The sequence below is a fragment of the Amblyraja radiata genome, chromosome 3, assembly GCF_010909765.2.
Source record: "Amblyraja radiata isolate CabotCenter1 chromosome 3, sAmbRad1.1.pri, whole genome shotgun sequence".
NCBI classification, from domain to species: Eukaryota; Metazoa; Chordata; class Chondrichthyes; order Rajiformes; family Rajidae; genus Amblyraja; species Amblyraja radiata.
Genome location: NC_045958.1, coordinates 109,972,854 through 109,991,862, shown reverse-complemented (window position 1 = coordinate 109,991,862; position 19,009 = coordinate 109,972,854). Strand labels below are relative to the sequence as shown.

At 49.6% G+C, this 19,009-nt stretch overlaps 1 protein-coding gene across 1 annotated transcript in view; it reads right to left on the bottom strand.

Moving 5' to 3' along the window:
• The window catches only part of mast4 (microtubule associated serine/threonine kinase family member 4), a 369,378-nt gene that overhangs the window by 252,717 nt on the left and 97,652 nt on the right, over positions 1-19,009 (bottom strand). Inside the window, exon 2 of the mRNA XM_033018827.1 lies at positions 5,448-5,601. Coding sequence (XP_032874718.1) covers positions 5,448-5,601 — 154 coding nt within the window. The remainder of the gene's footprint in view (positions 1-5,447; positions 5,602-19,009) is intronic.

Below are 19,009 nucleotides of genomic sequence, written 5' to 3'. Positions count from 1 at the left end.
AAACAAAGTGAATACAACCATGAGATTTAAATATTAAATATCGTAGCCAAAAGATGTAACGGGGACCATTCCACTCATTACACACCCATCAAGAGGCAAGAGTGTTTTATTGTCATGTGTGCCAAATATGACAATGAAATTCTTGCTTGCTGCAGCACAACAGAATATGTAACGAGCAAGCATCCCATATGTTCTATATTATGCATGCATCATTGCATAATAAAGATTAGTGTTAGGCATCTTTGCATTGTATATTTCTTGTCAGAAACGTTAATTACACTTCTTCACATCTGTACCATATTCATATATTGTGCATTTGTGCCACAGTCATCCGGTAATTAAAACATATTAAGAACCGCGCTTTGTTATTTGGGAAAGAAGGAAGGTTTCAGCCATCTTCTCGAGTCTGAAGAAGGGTTCCGACCCGAAATACCACCCATTCCTTTTCTCCAGAGATGCTGCCTGACCCGCTGAATTACTCCAGCATTTTGTGTCTATCTTTGTTATAAACCAGCATCTGTAGTTCCTTCCTGCGCAAGGTTTCGTCCATGTACCGTGCGCTAGACAGATTGGCGCCGTTGTAACGACATAAATATCGGAGTGAAAATTTGATTATTAAAATCTACAGATTATGGGACAGTTTCTTCCCAGCTGTTATCAGGTAACTGAACCATCCTACCAACAACTAGAGAACAGCACTGCCCAACCATCTGCCTCATTGAAGACCCTCAGACTATCTTTGATCAGACTGTACTGTACTTCATCTTGTGCTAAATCAGGGGTCGGCAACCTATGGCCCCCGGGCCGAATCCGGCCCATGGCCCGAAATCACCTGGCCCGCAGGCATTTTTTTTTTCCCCCTCAATCATCCGGCCCGCAGACTTCCGTCATCTCCGGTACCTGGAATGGTTAAGAAAGAAGTGCAGATGCTGGAAAAATCGATGGGCGGGATCCATGTGTACACGTGATAGATGGGGCCCACCATCCGCTCACAGACGTGCGTCCCGGCCCCTATGTAGAACAAGGTTGCCCACCCCTGTGCTAAATGTTATTCACATTATTGTGTTTATCATTATCTGGGGCTGCGCGGTGGCACAGCAGTAGAGTTACTGCCTTACACTGCCATGGACCTGGGTTCAATCCCGACTACAGATGTTTCTCCGGAGTTTGTTTGTTCCCCCCGCGATCTGCCTGGGTTTTCCCCGGGTGCTCCAGTTTGCTCCCACACTCCAAAGATGCACAGGTTTGCAGGTTACTTGACCAGTAAAATTGTAAATGATTCCTAGCGTTAGTAGGATAGCATTAGTGTACGGGGATAGCGGACTCAGTGGGCTGAAGGGCCTGTATCCGCGCTGTATCCCAAAACTGAATCAAATGTGTCTGTACACTGTGGACGACTCGAGTGTACTGATGTATTGTCTTGTCGCTGACTGGTTAGCACGCGACTAAAGTTTGTCACTGTACATCGATACACGTGACAATAAACTAAACCAAAACTAAACTAATTCTAAAGTAAGGTGTGGCAGAATTAGTGTTTAATTCTTCTTCTTTTCGTGTCCATCTTGTTACAAATGTTGGCCTCGCTGTCATCGTCTGCCCTGAAAAGGATGCAAGCTTCCGGCGACAATCAGTGGGAGCCATCACTGGTCGCAATAGATGACATTGGTAGCAGAATTAGCTCAGGGTACGTGGTAACAAATGCTAATTTCACCTCATGCTCATAGACTGCTTAAATATTCATTTCATTAATAATCAGAAGTCACTGGTGTCTGAACTCCTGAAATCTAGCAAAATAAATTCTGATAGTTTTATGTTTTGAAATTTTTGTTAAACCTTTCTGCCAAATAAATGGAAGATATTAAAAGGTTAAGGTTTGTTGATTTGTACCTATTTAGTTCTTACACTTTAATTTTTTGGTTTAGTTTAGGAGCTACAACATGGAAACTTGCCATTTGGCCCACTGAGTTTGCGCCGACCAGCGATCCCCGAACACTAGCACTATCGGACACACTGGGGACAATTTACACCTTTTTTTCCCCCACCAAAGCCAATTAACCAACAAACCTGTTTAAGAAGGAACTGCAGATGCTGGAAAATCGAAGGTACACAAAAATGCTGGAGAAACTCAGCGGGTGCAGCAGCATCTATGGAGCGAAGGAAATGGGCAACGTTTCGGGCCGAAACCCTTCTTCAGACTGATGGGGCCAACAAACCTGTACGTCTTTGGACTGTGGGAGGAAACCTGGAGCACCCGGAGAAAACCCACGCAAGTCACGGGGAGAACGGACAAACTCTGCACAGACAGGATCGAACCCGGGTCTCTGATGCTGTAAGGCAGCAACTCTACTCTAATACATAAAACAGAACTGTCAAGTGCAGGAACAGGCCCTGAGGCCCACAATATCTGTGCCGAACATGGTGCCAAAATAAACTGATCTCATCTGCTGCACATGATCCATATGTTCATGTGTCTTTAACTTTTTATTGTCTTGCTAACATTTCTACTTGGCATCCGTAATGTTGTACAAAAAAACAATAGAAATCTATATATTTCCTTGAAAATAAACATTGATTGTATCAGTCGGTATGTCCTAAGAAACCAACTCTGCCAAGTCTAAATGAGGCAGATAGTTCCTGGATGAAGACGACTATCAGAGACGTAGTGCACAGATACAGGCCATTCGGCCCAACTTGTCCATGTCGACCAACATGCTCCATCGCAGGGAGTCCCATCTGCATGCATTTGGCCCATATCCCTCTTAAGCAGTGGTGTAGGAAGGAACTGCAGATGCTGGTTTACACTGAAGATCGGCACAAAAATCTGGAGTAGCTCAGCGGGACAGGCAGCATCTCTGGAGAGAAGGAATGGGTGATATTTCCGGTTCTGGTCCTTCTCTCCAGAGATGCTGCCGGTCCCACTGAGCTACTCCAGCATTTTGTGTCTACCTTCCCTCTAAATCAGGAGCTGTTATTGTACCTGCCTCAACTACCTCCTCTGGCAGTTCGTACCATACACCCACCACCCTCTGCGTGAGAAAAGGTTGCCCCTCAGGTTCCTATTAAATATTGCCCCTCTCACCTTAAACCCATGTCCTATGGTTCCTGATTCCCCTACATCGGGTAAAAGGCACTCCGCATTCATTCTATCTATTCCCTTCACTATTTTATCCAACACTATTACAACCGATTAGAGTAAAACTAATCTTACAGTGGATTTTCCCCTCAGTAAAGAAAACTCATGCCGGCAAGCAAGAAACCATCTAGATCATAGAAACATAGAAAATAGGTGCAGGAGTAGGCCATTCGGCCCTTCGAGCCTGCACTACCATTCAATGTTATCATGACTGATCATCCCTCCCTCCTAATCCCATTCTCCTGCCTTCTCCCCATAACCCCTGACACCTGTACTAATCAAGAATCTATCCATCTCTGCCTTAAAAAATGATCTGTTAACTTGCCTTCCATGGCCTTCTCTGGCAATGAATTCCACAGATTCACCACCCTCTGTCTAAAGAAATTCCTCCTCATCTCCTTCCTAAAAGAACGGCCTTTAATTATGAGTCTATGGCCTCTGGTCCTAGACTCTCCCACGAGTGGAAACATCCTCTCCACATCTACTCTATCCAAGCAACTACTACAAAAGGGCTCCATAGCAGAAGTGTCCACGTCGCAGGGCTGGAAACGGGAAGTATCCCGAGCTAATTCAGCTACCACCATCATCTATTGCAACAATAATAATAATAATATCTTTTATTGTCATTGCACATAAGCACACGAGATTTGGGTTTACAGCTTCCATCCGATGTCCTAACTTAAATCTATAATTACTAAAACTCTGTTCTTGACCGGTTTTGGCGAACTGTGCTGCGATTTCCGAGAGAACGTCGCCACCTACGGCCGTCATTTTTGGCCACCTCGCTCAGAGCCCCCCTCCGCCGTATGTGTGCCGAGGATTTTTCCCATCGATGAAATATGACAGAGATATTAATGTTTTTACAAAATTCCCCATTCTCTCTGCTGCCCCCGCTGGAGGCAGGGGACTATAAAACTAGGAAGTAGTGTGCCTCAATTAGTCTCTGCAAGCTGGAGCTCTATCAATTAGTCTCTGTCACTCTGAGCTCTGAATGACACTGAACAAATGTCTACAGCACTGTGAGTACCCTTAATTTGGTTTGAAAATGAAAATATAGTTAGTTTGAAGTAAAAAAGCACTGCCTGCAAATGGTTGTTTGGGTTGAAGTAAAAAGGCACTCTCCCTCTCTCTCTCTCTATCTCTCTCCCTATCCCTCTCTCTTTCTCTCTCTCTCCCCTCTCCTCTCTCTCCCTGCCCCCCTCTCCTCTCCCCCCTCTCCTCTCCCCCCTCTCCTCTCTCCTCCTCTCTTCTCCCCCTCTCCTCTCTCCCCCTCTCCTCTCTCCCCCCTCCCCTCTCCTCTCCCCCCTCTCCTCTCCCCCCCTCTTCCCCCTCTCCTCCCCCCCTCCTCTCCCCCCTCCCCCTCTCTCTCCCCTCTTTTTCCTCCCATCCATCCCCTCCCCCACCGTCCCTCCCCTAAAACCCCCCTCCCCTCCACACACCCCTACCCCCTTCCCTCCACCCCCCCCTTCCCTGCTCCCACCTCTCCCCCTCCCTCATATCACCCCCCTCTCAGCACACCCTCTCTCTCCCCCTCCTCTCTCTCCTCTCCTCCCCTCCATCCCCTCCCCCACCCTTCCTCCTCCCCTAAACCCCCTCCCCTCCACACCCCCTACGCTCTTCCCTCCCCCTCCCCTCCCCCCTCCCTGCTCCCCACCTCTCCCCCTCACCCCCCTCTCAGCACCCCCTCTCTCTCCCCCTCACTCTCACCCTCTCCCTCTCCTCCCCTCCTCCCCCACCTTTCCCCCCTCACCCACCCTGCCTCTTACCCTCCTCTCCACCCCCCTCTCCCTCTTGCCCCTCTCTCTGTGTCTCTGTCTCTCTCTCTGTCTCTGCCCCTTCTCTCTCTGCCCTCACTCTCTACCCCCCCCCCCTCTCTAGATGTGACTGCAAGTTGGGGGCTATGCGTCAGTAGATAGGGTGGTTATGGGGTAAAAGGGGCAAATTAATAATATTAATATAATATCAAGGGGGGTAATTAGCGTGAGTGCGGGGGGGCGGGGGATAGTTAGTGTGTGACGCTGCATGCTACCTCCTCCCCCCCCCCACAACCGCACGTTGGGGGAACAGACCCAACGGGTCTGCACTTGGTCTAGTAACTAATAAAATTTAGATTTTGATACCCCGAGAACATGGTTTGTAAAAAGAACAATAAAATAGTCCCCAAGTGATGGTTCCCACTGATTGCCGTCGGAAGCTCGCATCCTTTCCTTCGGACGCCTGATGACAGCGATGTCAACATTTGAAACATGGAAGAAGACTGAAGGATTTTCAACTTCGCCCTAGCTTTAGAAGGAAAATGTTTTTTTTGACGTACCGGTCAGAGCTCCCCCGAGGCTGCCTCGTCTCAAGAACTTGGCATCTTCACTCAGCTGCCTGTTAAACTTCAGGGCTTTGCCAATGCCACAGGCAAGGTCAGGATGGCTGGACTTGCGAAACGGGAAGGACAGCGGGTGCAAGATGTGGTCAAACTGAAAGATAAAAGAATACAGTACACTCATAAATACAGTAAACAGAAAAGTGCGATAAACATTGTAAAAATTGTCACTTTTAAATCTTCAAATCAAGCCAAGACAAATAAAGTTGACTTGACTTGACTTGAAATACGGGTGGCGCATCCTTACAGCGCCAGAGACCCGGGTTCCATCCCGACTACGGGTGCTGTCTGTACGGAGTTTGTACCTTCTCTCCGTGAACGCATGAGCTTTCTCCGAGAGCTTCGTTTTCCTCCCACGCTCCAAAGACATACAAGTCTGCAGGTTAATTGGCTTGGTGTAAATGTAACTTGCCATGAGTGTGTGTAGAACAGTGTTAATGTGCGGAGATCGCTGGTCAACGCGGAATCGGTGGGCCGAAGGGCCTGTATCTCCAAACTAAAGTAAATTACAGGATTTGCAGCGTTCACTGAGTGTATCACTCGTTGTCACCTTCTCCACAGCCAACAATAATCCAATGGACCACAGACTGGTTCCACCAAGGTGCAGTACAGACCGCCGCAGAAGATTCTTCTTCCCCGTGGCTATCAAACTGTACAACTCCTCCACCTTCTGTCATGGGATAGACTGACTCCCCTCCCCTCCCCAATCTTTCCACATCCCCAATTCCTTCCACTCATCACTTTAATTTCATGTTTTATGTATTTTGAATGAATGAATGAATGAATGAATGAATGAATGAATGAATACGTTTATTGGCCAAGTATTCACATACAAGGAATTTGCCTTGGTGCTCCGCCCGCAAGTGACAACGACACACATTGACAGTTGGGGATGACACATACAACATTAATAATAAAACATTATTGATTAAACATAGGAAACATTTTTTTGTGTTTTTATGACTGTTGGCAGATTAATTTCCCTCCTGGGAAAAATAAAGTTCTATCGTACCGTGGGCTCCAACTTTCCCTTGATCATGGTTGCTGGCTTTGTGAATATGCAGGGATTGGGGTGCTATGGGAATGGAGGGTATCTGTTTAAGACTTGGCTTCACTGGTGGTGACATCACAGGGTGGAGAACCAATTCCTGGCAATCATGTGACCCATCTGTCGCCACCAAGTCAGGACCCCTGAAGAAGTTTCTGTTATGTATCTGTGATTGGGCTAAAGCAGGGGTCGGCAACCTTGTTCTGCATGTCTGTGAGTGGATGGCGGGCCACATCTATCACGTGTACACATGGATGGTTTATTTATTCATGTGTGTATATATTTATATAATGGTATATGGACACACTGATCTGTTCTGTAGTCATGCCAACTATGTTCTGGTGTGCTGAAGCAAAGCTCGAATTTCATTGTCCTATCAGGGACACATGACAATAAACTCTCTTGAATCTCTTGAGTCTTGCATCCCGCCCCTTTGAGGCCCCTTGTTACGGGCGCTCGCCAACATGGCGCACCTACGGTCCATTGCCTTAGCTCTGTCCTGAAGACAGTGGCTCAAATACTCACACTCACTCGTCCCCGGCCTATTGACAACCCCGATCCCGACAGTGAAGCCCAGACACAGAAGGTGCGCGGCCGTGCCGGCGGCTTTGCGCAGGATGCGGTAAACCCAGGGCTCGATCCTGCTCGGTGTCTCTGCCATTGCGGCCATCAGCACAGGCCTCCTGGCGTCACCTCGCCTTGGCGCCGCGGCCTCGGGAGATGACAGATGTTTGCGCGCCGGGGGAAAAAAATCCACCTGAGGACCGGATGATTTCGGGTTACGGGCCGCATTCGGCCTGGGGGCCGTAGGTTGCCGACCCCTGGGCTAAAGGGCTGCCTCCCTCTGTACCTTCCCACTGTTGGTTTCCCGCCACTCTATATCTGTATAAATAGGAGATCGGTTCGTTGTCGACCTGAAATGTCACCTTCTCCTTTTCTCCAGAGTGCTGCCTGTCGCACTTAATTACTACAGCATTTTGCGTCTATCTTCAGTGTAAAGCAGCATCTGCAGTTCCTTCTTACACAGCATGCAGCTTAAGCAGATTCCCCATGTAATTGCAGTAGCTTCTCCCTCCTCCCCTCCTCCTCCTCCTCCTATCCAGCCAAGTTGTTCATTTTCCAAACACTTTAACTCCACCTCCCATTCCCACACTGACCTTTCTGTCCTGGGCCTCCCCCATTGTCAGAGTGAGGCCACACGCAAATTGGAGGAACAGCAATTAACCTCATATTAACCTCATATTTCGCTTGGGCAGCTTACACCCCAGCGGTATGATTATTGATTTCTCTAACTTCAAGTAACCCTTGTATCCACTCTCTCTCCGTCCCTCCCCCCACCCTAGTTGTTGTACTAGTGGTTTAGTTTAGAGATACAGCATTGGAAACAGACCCTTCGGCCCACGGGGTCCGCGCCGACCAGCGATCCCCGCACATTAACACTATCCAGGCTGCACCCACTGGCCAATGTTTACATTTACACCAAGCCAATTAACCTACAAACCTGTACGGCTTTGGAATGTGGGAGGAAACAGAAGATCTCGGAGAAAACCCACGCAGGTCAAGGAGAGAACGTACAAACTCCGTACAGACAGCACCCTTAATCGGGATCGAACCCGGGTCGCCGGCGCTGCATTCGCTGTAAGGCGGCAACTCTACCGCTGCTCCACCGTGACTGCCCGGCGACGTTTCGGGTCGAGACCCTTCATCAATCCTGAAAAGGTCTAAAGAGGGTAGAAGGCCATCCTGGGGAGTCCAATAGAGGGGGACTGGTGGAAAAGGGGTCATCTCTGGGTGGTGAGAACAGAAAAAGGTGCAGAGGCGATGGAAGAAAGGCTGATGAAGGGTCGTGACCGGAAACATGACCTATTCCTTTTCTCCAGAGATGCTGGAGTTTCTAAGTCGTCCTGTTGAGCCCCATTGTCTGTAAAGGGCCTGTGCCACTTGGCCGTCATTTGCGCGTAATTTACGCGACATCATTTACGCGTCGTGACACACACATGATGCGCGCATGGTGCATGATGATATAGGCAGTGACGCACGGCCATGCGCGGCGGCAGGATTTTGTGATGACCACAATCTGCACGCCAACTGCGTGGCGCACAAATTACAGCCAATTGGGACAGGCCCTTAACTCGTTTGCACCTTGCCCACAGCTAACAAAGATCGGTTTCCTTCAGCAAATGTTTTTGCATATCTTTCATTCATTCATTCATTCTGTATCTCTCTATATCACCGTCTACAGCTCTCGTTTAGATTTTCCTGACTCTCAGTCTGAAGAAGGGTCTCGACCCGAAACGTCACCCATTCCTTCTCTCCAGAGAAGCTGCCTGTCCCGTTGAGTTAGTCCTGGTCTGTCTGCACATTGGTATTTGCAGTAGCATCTCCCTCCTCCTTCTCCCATCGCTAACAACATCCAGTTAATTTGTTCACTTGCAGTCTGAGGTTGCTCATGTTCAGTGGAGCAAAGCAAAACAGACATTTCTGTGAATAATTATTTATTCTCAGTTGCTTATTGCACTGAATTGAAATACAGACAGCTGGGGAGGACACTAGCCAGCATTTACCTGTTCACTCTGCCGCACAGATGTCAAGCGCAAGCAATGACCACGGCAAAAAAAACCCGGCTCAGTTCAGTTCGTTTAGTTTATTGTCACGTGTACCGAGGTACAGTGAAAAGCTTTTGTTGCCTGCCAACCAGCCAGCGGAAAGGCAATACATGATTACAATCGAGCCATTCACAGTGTTCCCGATGTTGGGGGAGTCCAGAACCAGGGGCCACAGTTTAAGAATAAGGGGTAAGCCATTTAGAACGGAGACGAGGAAAACATTTTTCACACAGAGAGTTGTGAATCTGTGGAATTCTCTGCCTCAGAAGGCGCTGGAGGCCAATTCTCTGGATGCTTTCAAGAGAGAGTTAGATAGGGCTCTTAAAGATAGCGGAGTCAGGGGATATGGGGAGAAGGCAGGTACTAATTGTGGATGATCAGCCATGATCACAGTGAATGGCGGTGCTGGCTCGAAGGGCCGAATGGCCTACTCCTGCACCTGTTGTCCATTGCGTACAGATACATGATAAGGGAATAACGTTAAGTGCAAGGTTAAAGCGCTTTCTCACAGGGCGACTTGACGCAAGATGTAACCAGAGTGAAGTGGTCGTGGTCTAGCACGATATCACACACTATAACGGGGGGTAGATAAAGAGCTCCCACGGTACTCGGCATTTCTGTTATTTGTGCGAGTGACTTGTCCATCTCCCGAGCTTTCCCGTTAAATCTTGAATGAACATTGTGAATCCCCATTTATAAAAGAGAAGGTAATTGCGCGGGAGGGTTAATAATTGACAATCTGCTGCTGCCTGCCCGCTGAGTTAAAAAGTTCCCACGGTCACGATATACAGTGTATCGTGAGTTTTGCGTGAGAACTTTTTAACTCAGCGGGGCAGGCAGCAGCAGATTGTCGCTCCCTTCAGTTTCACCCCACCTACACCCCTCTGCTTCCCGGCCATGTGTGTGACCCCTTCCCTCCCCTCTTCAGCTCCCCGCCCATTGCACCGGCGCGGGAGCTTTGCACTGTCTTCACGTCGGCGATGCCAGCAGGTCAGTGCCAGTCACCGGAGACGTCAGGACCAACGGGACACCGACCCCCAGGCCCACTGCAAGCACTGAGTTCCCAGAGACCCACAGCCAGCAGCAGCGCAGCCCCGTTCCAACTCCAGAGGAACACGCTCCCCGTAGGGACAGAAGCTGATGGTGTGCAAGGTACGTCTTGTTCTTGGGGTTGCGGATGAGGGGGCGCAGCTCGGGCTGTGACGTCTCCGGCCACCCCCCTGCACAGGAGCTGAGACTGGGAACTGTGGGGTTGTTTGCAGTTGCAGAGGGAGGGGGCAAGGGCGGTACAGTTCACAGTCTCAGCTCCAGTCCAGGGGGGTGGCCGGAGACGTTAGGACCAACGGGACACCGACTGCAAGCACGGAGATCCCAGAGACTCACAGCCAGCAGCAACTCTAGCCCAGCCCCGCTCCAACTCCAGAAGAACCTGGGTTGCGGATGAGGGGGCGCGGATTCCTCTGGAGTTGGAGGGACAGGGAGACACAGCGGCTTTTGAGAATGGTGGGCAATCACTTCCAAAGTTCTGCCCACACAGTCAGTACACCTCTCCTACACTTGTCTCCCGCACTAAGATCATCTCGCAGAGAATGATCCCAGCCTAACAGCATGTTCATTCCAGATTACTCACCTTCTGTCCCCTCTGTCCAGCTTCCGGGTTCACCGTTCGCAGGAGTTCCCACGGTAAACGCAAGAGTTAATACGGATATCGCACTGGCCACTACGCGCATATAATGTTGCAATCTTCAACCACAAGTGTACAAGTCACTCTTGGAGAAATTCAAACTTGCTTGAATTTTCTCCCGAGTCACCAAGTTACACGAGTACCTGCCGTTAGCGCCACGGTGGTCCACGAATGCCGTACGGTTATCGCACGGGGTTCCCACGATGTTCAACTCTGGTTAACTCTTGCGTCAAGTCGCCCCGTGAGAAAGCGCTTTAAAGCTAGCAAAGTCCGATCAAAGACAGTTCACCAAGAGGGTCACCAATAAGACAGATTGCACAATGTGTCAAGCAGTATCTGTGGGGACAAAAGGATGCTCCAGTCGAGGTTTGAGTTGAGACCCTGCATCAGGAACGAGTGTGTAGATGGAATGTACAAGGAGGCGGCAGAGAGGTTCCGGTCTATTATTGTCACATGTACTGAGGTACAGTGGAAAGCTGTGTGTTGCATGCTATCCGAACAGTGCAGATATACCATTCATAAATGGCGGGTGGCGCAGTGCTTCAGCTGGTAGAGCCACTGCCTCACAGCGCCAGAGAATCCCTACCTCCGGTGCTGTGTGTGTGGAGTTTGCACGTTCTCCCTGTGACCGCGTGGGTTTTTCTCCGGGTGCTCCGGTTTCTGCCCACACTCCAAATACGCGCGGGCTTGTAGGTGAATTGACCTCTAGTGTGTAGGGAGCGGATGAGAAAGTGGGGTAGCACAGAACTAGTGTGAACGGGTGATCGATGGTCGGTGTGGACTCGGGGGACCGAAGGGCCTGTTTCCTTGCTGTTTCCACCTCCAAACTAAACGAAACACAATGAGTACAATAGGTTGGATAGATTTAATCGGAACTCGAGAGACCTATTCCTGAGGGGAACCTTCTTAGACGCAAAGGGTGGTGGGTGAATGGAACGAGCTGCCGGAGCAGGTAGTAGAGGCTGAGACTATCGCAACGTTTAAGAAGCAGTTGGACAGGTAAGTGGATAGGACAGGTTTAGAGGGATATGGGGCCAAAATGGCAGGGTCTGGTACAGATGGGACCTGTTGCTCGGTGTGGGCAAGTTGGGCTGAGGAGCCTGTTTCCACACTGCACGACTATCGTTCCACGCTATGACTCGGAAGAGCAAAGGTGTGTTGTCGGGGCTGATAGATACGACCTCTGGATGGGGGGGGGGGGGGGGGGGGGGGGGATGATAGCCAGATCGGGGGAGGGGCAAGGTAGACAGAGGCTGAAGAGTGATAAATGAACCAGATTAGGAAGGGGTGATGGCCAGATTACATCAGAGGGGGGTGGGGTTAAGAAAGACAGGCCAAGGGAAAATAAACACTGTTGTTCCTGACCCACGGGTACATGGATAGGACAGGTTTGGAGGGATATGGACTAGGGTAGCTGGGACATTGTTGGCCGGTGTGGGCGAGTTGGGCCGAAGGGCCTATTTCCACACTGTATGACTCCAACTCCATGTGTGTTCCCTCTCCCGTTAGATCACCTGTTCCATTCTCCGCTCCCCAGCCGACTAGTTATTTAGACTTGTTCATTCCCCATGTGGTCCTACCTGCCCATTATCCACAATCCATCTGGGTTTCTTCTCCTCATGCTTTAACTTTCCTTCTCACTCCCACCTTTTTCCTCCATTGGGCGGCACGGTGGCGCAACGGTAGAATTGCTGCCTCACAGCGCCGGAGACCCGGGTTCGATCCTGACTACGGGGGCTGTCTGTATGGAGTTTGTACCTTCTCCCTGTGACCTGGGTGGGTTTTCTCCAAGATCTCCGGTTTCCTCCCACACGCTAAAGACGTACAGTTTTATAGATGAATTGGCTTGGTATAAATGTAGAATTGACCAGAGTGTGTGTAGGGTAGTGTTAACGTGCGGGGGGGGGGGGATCAAGGAAAAATCGTTCATGTCGTGGCCCTGTTTCCACCAATCTTTCCACCACCACGCACCAGAAACACAAGAAGCGACAAGACAGACACCATTGCACGCAGATGCCGAGAAGTGCGTTCAGCTCTGGCTGAACGACTTCTAATCTTGTATGTGGACTCGATAAGAAGAAGAATGTGCGGGGATTGCTAGTCTCGGTGCAGACTCGGTGGGCCGAAGGGCCTGATTCCACGCTGTATCTCTGAACTAAAAAGTAAACACAGCTGCTGTCTCACCCGACGAGTTCCTCCAGCACTTTGATTTACACTCCAGATTCCAGCATCTCGTCTCTCTCGCCTCTCCAATCAAAACCACACACCACCTGCAGCAACAATTCAGTGTCGGCTTTCTGCAAACACTTTCCTTTCCACTGTTGGGGAATTTACAAAGCACGAACACGGAGTAATTTAGAATCATACATTATTCAGTTTTCTTGTCAAATTGTCTTCCCGCTGACTGGATAGCACGCACCAAAAGCTTCTTACATGTACTTCGGTACACTTGACAATAAACCAAACTGTATCACTGTATTGTTAGATGACCACCGTTGTAAACTCAAGGTTGGGTTGTTGTTGACAAAACCAAGAGCTTTCAATTTGCACAACTATTGACAGCAGTCAAAACCACTGTCATAATCTGACCACAATTCAGCCCCGCAGCGGTAGTGGTAGCAACCACATCTTGCCTTGGGATGCACTGTACACAGCCACAAAGTGCTTTGAAGATAAACATTTGCCCTCTATAAGAACAAAGAAAATATAGACAATAGACAATAGGCAATAGGTGCAGGAGTAGGCTATTCGGCCCTTCGTCAATGTGATCATGGCTGATCATCCACAATCAGTACCCCGTTCCTGCCTTCTCCCCATATCCTCTGATTCCGCTATCTTTAAGAGCCCTATCTAACTCTCTCTTGAAAGTATCCAGAGAACCGGCCTCCACTGCCCTCTGAGGCGGAGAATGCCACAGACTCACCGCTCTCTGTAAGAAAAAGTGTTTCCTCATCTTCGTTCTAAATGGCTTACTCCTTATTCTTAAACTGTGGCCCCTGGTTCTGGACTCCCCCAACATCGGGAACATGTTTCCTGCCTCTAGCGTGTCCAAAACCTTTACAATCTTATACGTTTCAATATATACTGAGAAGAGCTTTAAAATATCTCCCGGCAGGTCCAATAAGTCACATCTTGCTCAGCGTCTAAACGGGAAAGGTGACGGATGCATCGTTCGTTACAATGCCGTGTACGACAGTGATCGCAACTCCTACTGAAGTGTGGATGGCCGTCGGCTCGCTAGAAGCTCATCCGCCCTTTGACAGGTCTTGTTTTTGGTCCTGCTGGGGGTCCACAGCCCCCTCCTCACCCGGCAAACCAGGTGGGGGAGACGGTTTAGTCGCCGACTATCCGAGCATGGAGCAGGTAGCACGGGATTACATGGGACCCGTGGCGGGGGGAACTCCCCCCCCCCCCCCCCCCCCCCCCCCCCCCCCGACCCGCAAGAGCTTTCCGAATTACGACTTGCACGCTATCAAGGCCACATGAAGATAGACACAAAATGCTGGAGTAACTCAGCGGGACAGGCAGCATCTCCGGAGAGAAGGAATGGTTGACGTTTTGTGTCGAGACCCTCCTTCAGACTGAGCGTCAGGGGAGAGGGAGACATGGAGATATAGGTGTGAAAACGAGACATCAAAGGGGACAAAGTCAAGGAAAATGTGGAAGTCACTGTTAGCTAGGGGTAGGTGACAATGAAGCAAAAGGTAGACACAAAATGCTGGAGTAACTCAACGGGACAGGCAGCATTTCTGGATAGGTGGAATGGGTGACGTTTCGGGTCTCGGCCCGAAATCGTCACCTATTCCTTCCCGCCTGTCCCTCTGAATTACTCTGGCACTTTGTGTTGCGCTTCAGTTTAAACCAGCGTCTGCAGTTCCTTCCTTCACGTGACAAAGAAGCGTACGGATATAAAATGTAATCAGGGGTCAGACTGGTCGGTGAACTAGGATGGGGGGAGGGATAGAGAGAGGGAAAGCAAGCGTTACTTGAAGTTAGAGATTGTACACTGCCCAAGTCACACCAATCCCCGTTTTCTGCCTCTGAAGAATAAAATGATTCCAATGATCATTGATCACTGCTGCCTTGTCAAAAACATGCTCCTGAGAGCACTTGCTTTGTTTAATAATTGAAAATGAAGCATAACTTCTTGACACAAAATATGGGAAGCAGCAGGCAGACTCTGTAAGTCCCTGAAGAAAGCAACACCTCACAAACATATCGGGACAATGAAACGAATAAAAAATATCCCTTCAGCCAGTGTCAAGGCTAAATCTTACAGACAGCATCCTTAAAATTAAAAAAAAACTCAATGTTCCCCAAGGGATTTGGTATTAACAGCAGCAATTTGTCATAATCTGCTTACTCTGCATCTTAGCTATAGCCTCCGGCTGGTAGATATTCAGAAGCTCTTAAATTCAGTGGAATAAGCGATCTATGAATCGTGCCATGCAAACGGCAAACCAAACGGCAAACCAAACTATAATAGGTACACAAAATTGCTGGGGAAACTCAGCGGGTGCAGCAGCATCTATGGAGCGAAGGAAATAGGCGACGTTTCGGCCCGAAACGTCGCCTATTTCCTTCGCTCCATAGATGCTGCTGCACCCGCTGAGTTTGCCCAGCAATTTTGTGTACCTTCGATATTCCAGCATCTGCAGTTCCCTTTTGAACACGCGTATAATAGCCCTGTCCCACGGTACGAGTTCATTCCAAGAGCTCTCCCGAGTTTAAAAAAAAATCTAACTCGTGGTAAGCACGGAGAATGAACGTAGCGGGTACGTCGGAGATCGGGGACGTCTCTTAGCGCTAACGGCAGGTACTCGGGAAGACTCGCTAACGGCAGGTAAGCTCGGGAAGACTCGTGAAGAATTTTCAACATGTTGAAAAATGTCCACGAGGGCCCCGAGTACCGACGAGTGGCCATTACCGTAAATCTCCGAGTTCGAATCGGGGCAAACTTGTGAGAGATCTTGGAATGAACTCGTACCGTGGGACAGGGGTTTAAACCTGCCCTCTTTCCAAAGTGCGTGATCTTCATTCCAGGGTACTTGTCACTAAATTGTTTAGTTCTTACCCCCCCCATCCCTCCTTCTGGTTTTTAATTTCACTCTTCTTCTCTTAGTTTAGTTTATTGTCACGTGTAACGAGGCAATAGACAATAATAATAATAATGGATGGGATTTTATATAACGCCTTTCTAATACTCAAGGCGCTTTACATCGCATTATTCATTCACTCCTCAGTCACACTCGGTGGTGGTAAGCTACTTCTGTAGCCACAGCTGCCCTGGGGCAGACTGACGGAAGCGTGGCTGCCATTCTGCGCCTACGGCCCCTCCGACCACCACCAATCACTCACACACATTCACACACAGGCAAAGGTGGGTGAAGTGTCTTGCCCAAGGACACAACGACAGTATGCACTCCAAGCGGGATTCGAACCGGCTACCTTCCGGTTGCCAGCCGAACACTTAGCCCATTGTGCCATCTGTCGTCCCAGGTGCACAAGTAGGCCATTCGGCCCTTTGAGCCATTCAGTTTGTAGGTTAATTGGCTTGGTGTGAATGTACTATTGTCCCTAGTGTGTGCAGGACAGTGTTGGTGTGCGGGGGATCGCTGGTCGGCACGGACTCGGTGGGCCGAAGGGCCTGTTTCCACGCTGTGTCTCTGAACTAAACTGAAGCACAAGGAGACAGCAAGCATCTACAGGCTACTTGGCCGTGCGGATCTTACACCGCTGTGCTGAACCATATCATCGCAAGTGCTCTTCCGGCCGTGAACACTTGGCAGTCAGCAGCCTGTATAATCTCCACCACCCTGGTCCCTGCACGCCAAGCATGAGATTAGCCAAAGCTAACCACACCATCGACAGCCCACGAGATTAACACAAAGAGTGGAACACGACCCCAAAATCCAACTGATCTTCCATCCAAAACCGCTAGAAATCGCAGAGAGTTGTGGCCTCGGCCCAGAGCATCACACAATCCAACCTGCCTTCCATTGACTCAATCTACACCTCAGGCTGTCTCAGCAAGGGGGCGCCGTTGAGTATGGCAGCCTCGCCTGCAGCTGCTCGTCCTTTCATCCTTTTAAAAACTTTTTTAGTCCGTCAAAAAGTTTTGCTTTGGAGATCTCTTAGTCTTTTTATGTGGGGGATGGGGGGGGGGGGGCGAAGGGGGAAACTGTTTTTCTCTGTCACTACCTGGTCGAGGATGGGTCTTTCCTCCGAGCCGCATTTTCGCCCCCTCCTCGAGGCCGACCATCTGGATTGGCGCGGCCGTTCCTGCCGGAGACCGGCCAGAGCTTCAGCAGCGGCGCGGCACTGAATTCCATCGCGGAGCGGGCGATGCCTTACTAGGGTCGCCGTGTTCGACCTCCGGAGTGCTGGGAATGCCGACTTCAACACCGTGGAGCTGTGGTCTGCGGAGCTTCCAGCCGCAGGCGGCGCTGACTTTAACATCGCGGAGCCTGGGATCCCTTTGCCGAGGGCCGCCAGTGTTGACTCTCCGCCCAGCTCGGCCTGTGGACTTCGGGAGCTGCGGTCTCCGGTAATAAGTGGCCGATTCGGAAACTCCAAGCCGCTGAGAATGTTCTTCCGTTCCGACGTCGGAGTTTCGATCGTCCCGGTGATAGGGCCTGTACATTGGGCCGCCGTAGCGGCGACTATGGAGGGCTCGAGGCCCCGACCACGGGTGAACAAAGAGGAAGATGACTGAACTTTATTGCCTTCCCTCACAGTGGGAAACGTTGATTCCGCTGTGTGGTGGATGTTCATGTTGAATTCTATCGTGTGTTGTGTTCTATTTATTCGTATGGCTGTATGGTAACTCAAATCCCACTGTACCAATTGGTGCATGTGACAATAAATGTAAACTTAAAGCCAGCAGCATAATCAAGGACAAGTCGCACCCTGGCCATTCCCTTTTCTCCCCTCGCCCATCAGGCAAAGGGTAGAGAAGTGTGAAAACGCACACCTCTAGATTCAGGGACAGTTTCTTCCCAGCTGTTATCAGGCAACTGAACCATCCTACCTCAACCAGAGAGAAGTTCTGAGTCAGGGGATATGGGGAGAAGGCAGGAACGGGGTACTGATTGTGGATGATCAGCCATGATCACATTGAATGGCGAATGGCCTATTCCTGCACCTATTGTCAATTGTCTATCATTTATCTGTACACTGTGGATGGCTCGATTGTAACCTAGTATTGTGCTTCCACTGACTGGTTTGCAATCAACAAAAAGCTTTTCACTGTACCTCGGTACACGTGAAAATAATCTAAAGTAAACGTTATTGTAATGAATCAATTGCACAATAGGTAGCGTAACATTTACTCAACTAAACCATCAGAATGCTTTTCAGATGCTTTTTGTTCAAGGGGAGAAAAAAGCATAACTAAAAGGCAATTACAATTCAATAAGAAATTAAATTTAAAAGACCTGTGAGCAGAGGTTTCCTCAGACAAAGCTCCAAACCAGCACTTTGCAATATCTAGCAATTTGCACCACGCAGGCTGAAGTCAGGGAGTTACACAGGGGACAGGTGTAAATGGATTATTAAATATGTGCATGCAGAGTGTGTTTAGACTCAGATTATCCATATGCTCACAGTTCCAGAACTAAAGGGAATGGCAGCTTCAGGGTCCATTGCAAATAAATGAGCAAAATACAAAAAAGCCAGACCATTTTCAGAGGAAGTCCGAATTGATCCGCTTTGCTGTTGAGGGCTGGAAGAGTCGATGCCTCACAGCGCCAGAGACCCGGGTTCCATCCTGACCGTGGGTGCCGTCTGGAAGTCGATTGTACGTTCTGTGGAATTCTCTGCCTCAGAGGGCGGTGGAGGCCGGTTTACGGGATGCTTTCAAGAGAGAGCTAAATAGGGCTTTTATAATAGCGGAGTCAGGGGATATGGGGAGAAGGCAGGAACGGGGTACTGATTGGGGATGATCAGCCATGATCACATTGAATGGCGGTGCTGGCTCGAAGGGCCGAATGGCCTTCTCCTGTACCTATTGCCTATTGGGGTCAAGGAAAGAGCGCTCATGTCGCGGCCCGGTTTCCACCACCGCGCACAAGAAGCGACAAGGCAGACACCATTGCACGCAGATGCCTAGAAGTGTGTTCAGCTCTGGCTGAACGACTTCTAATCTTGTGTGTGGGCTCGATAA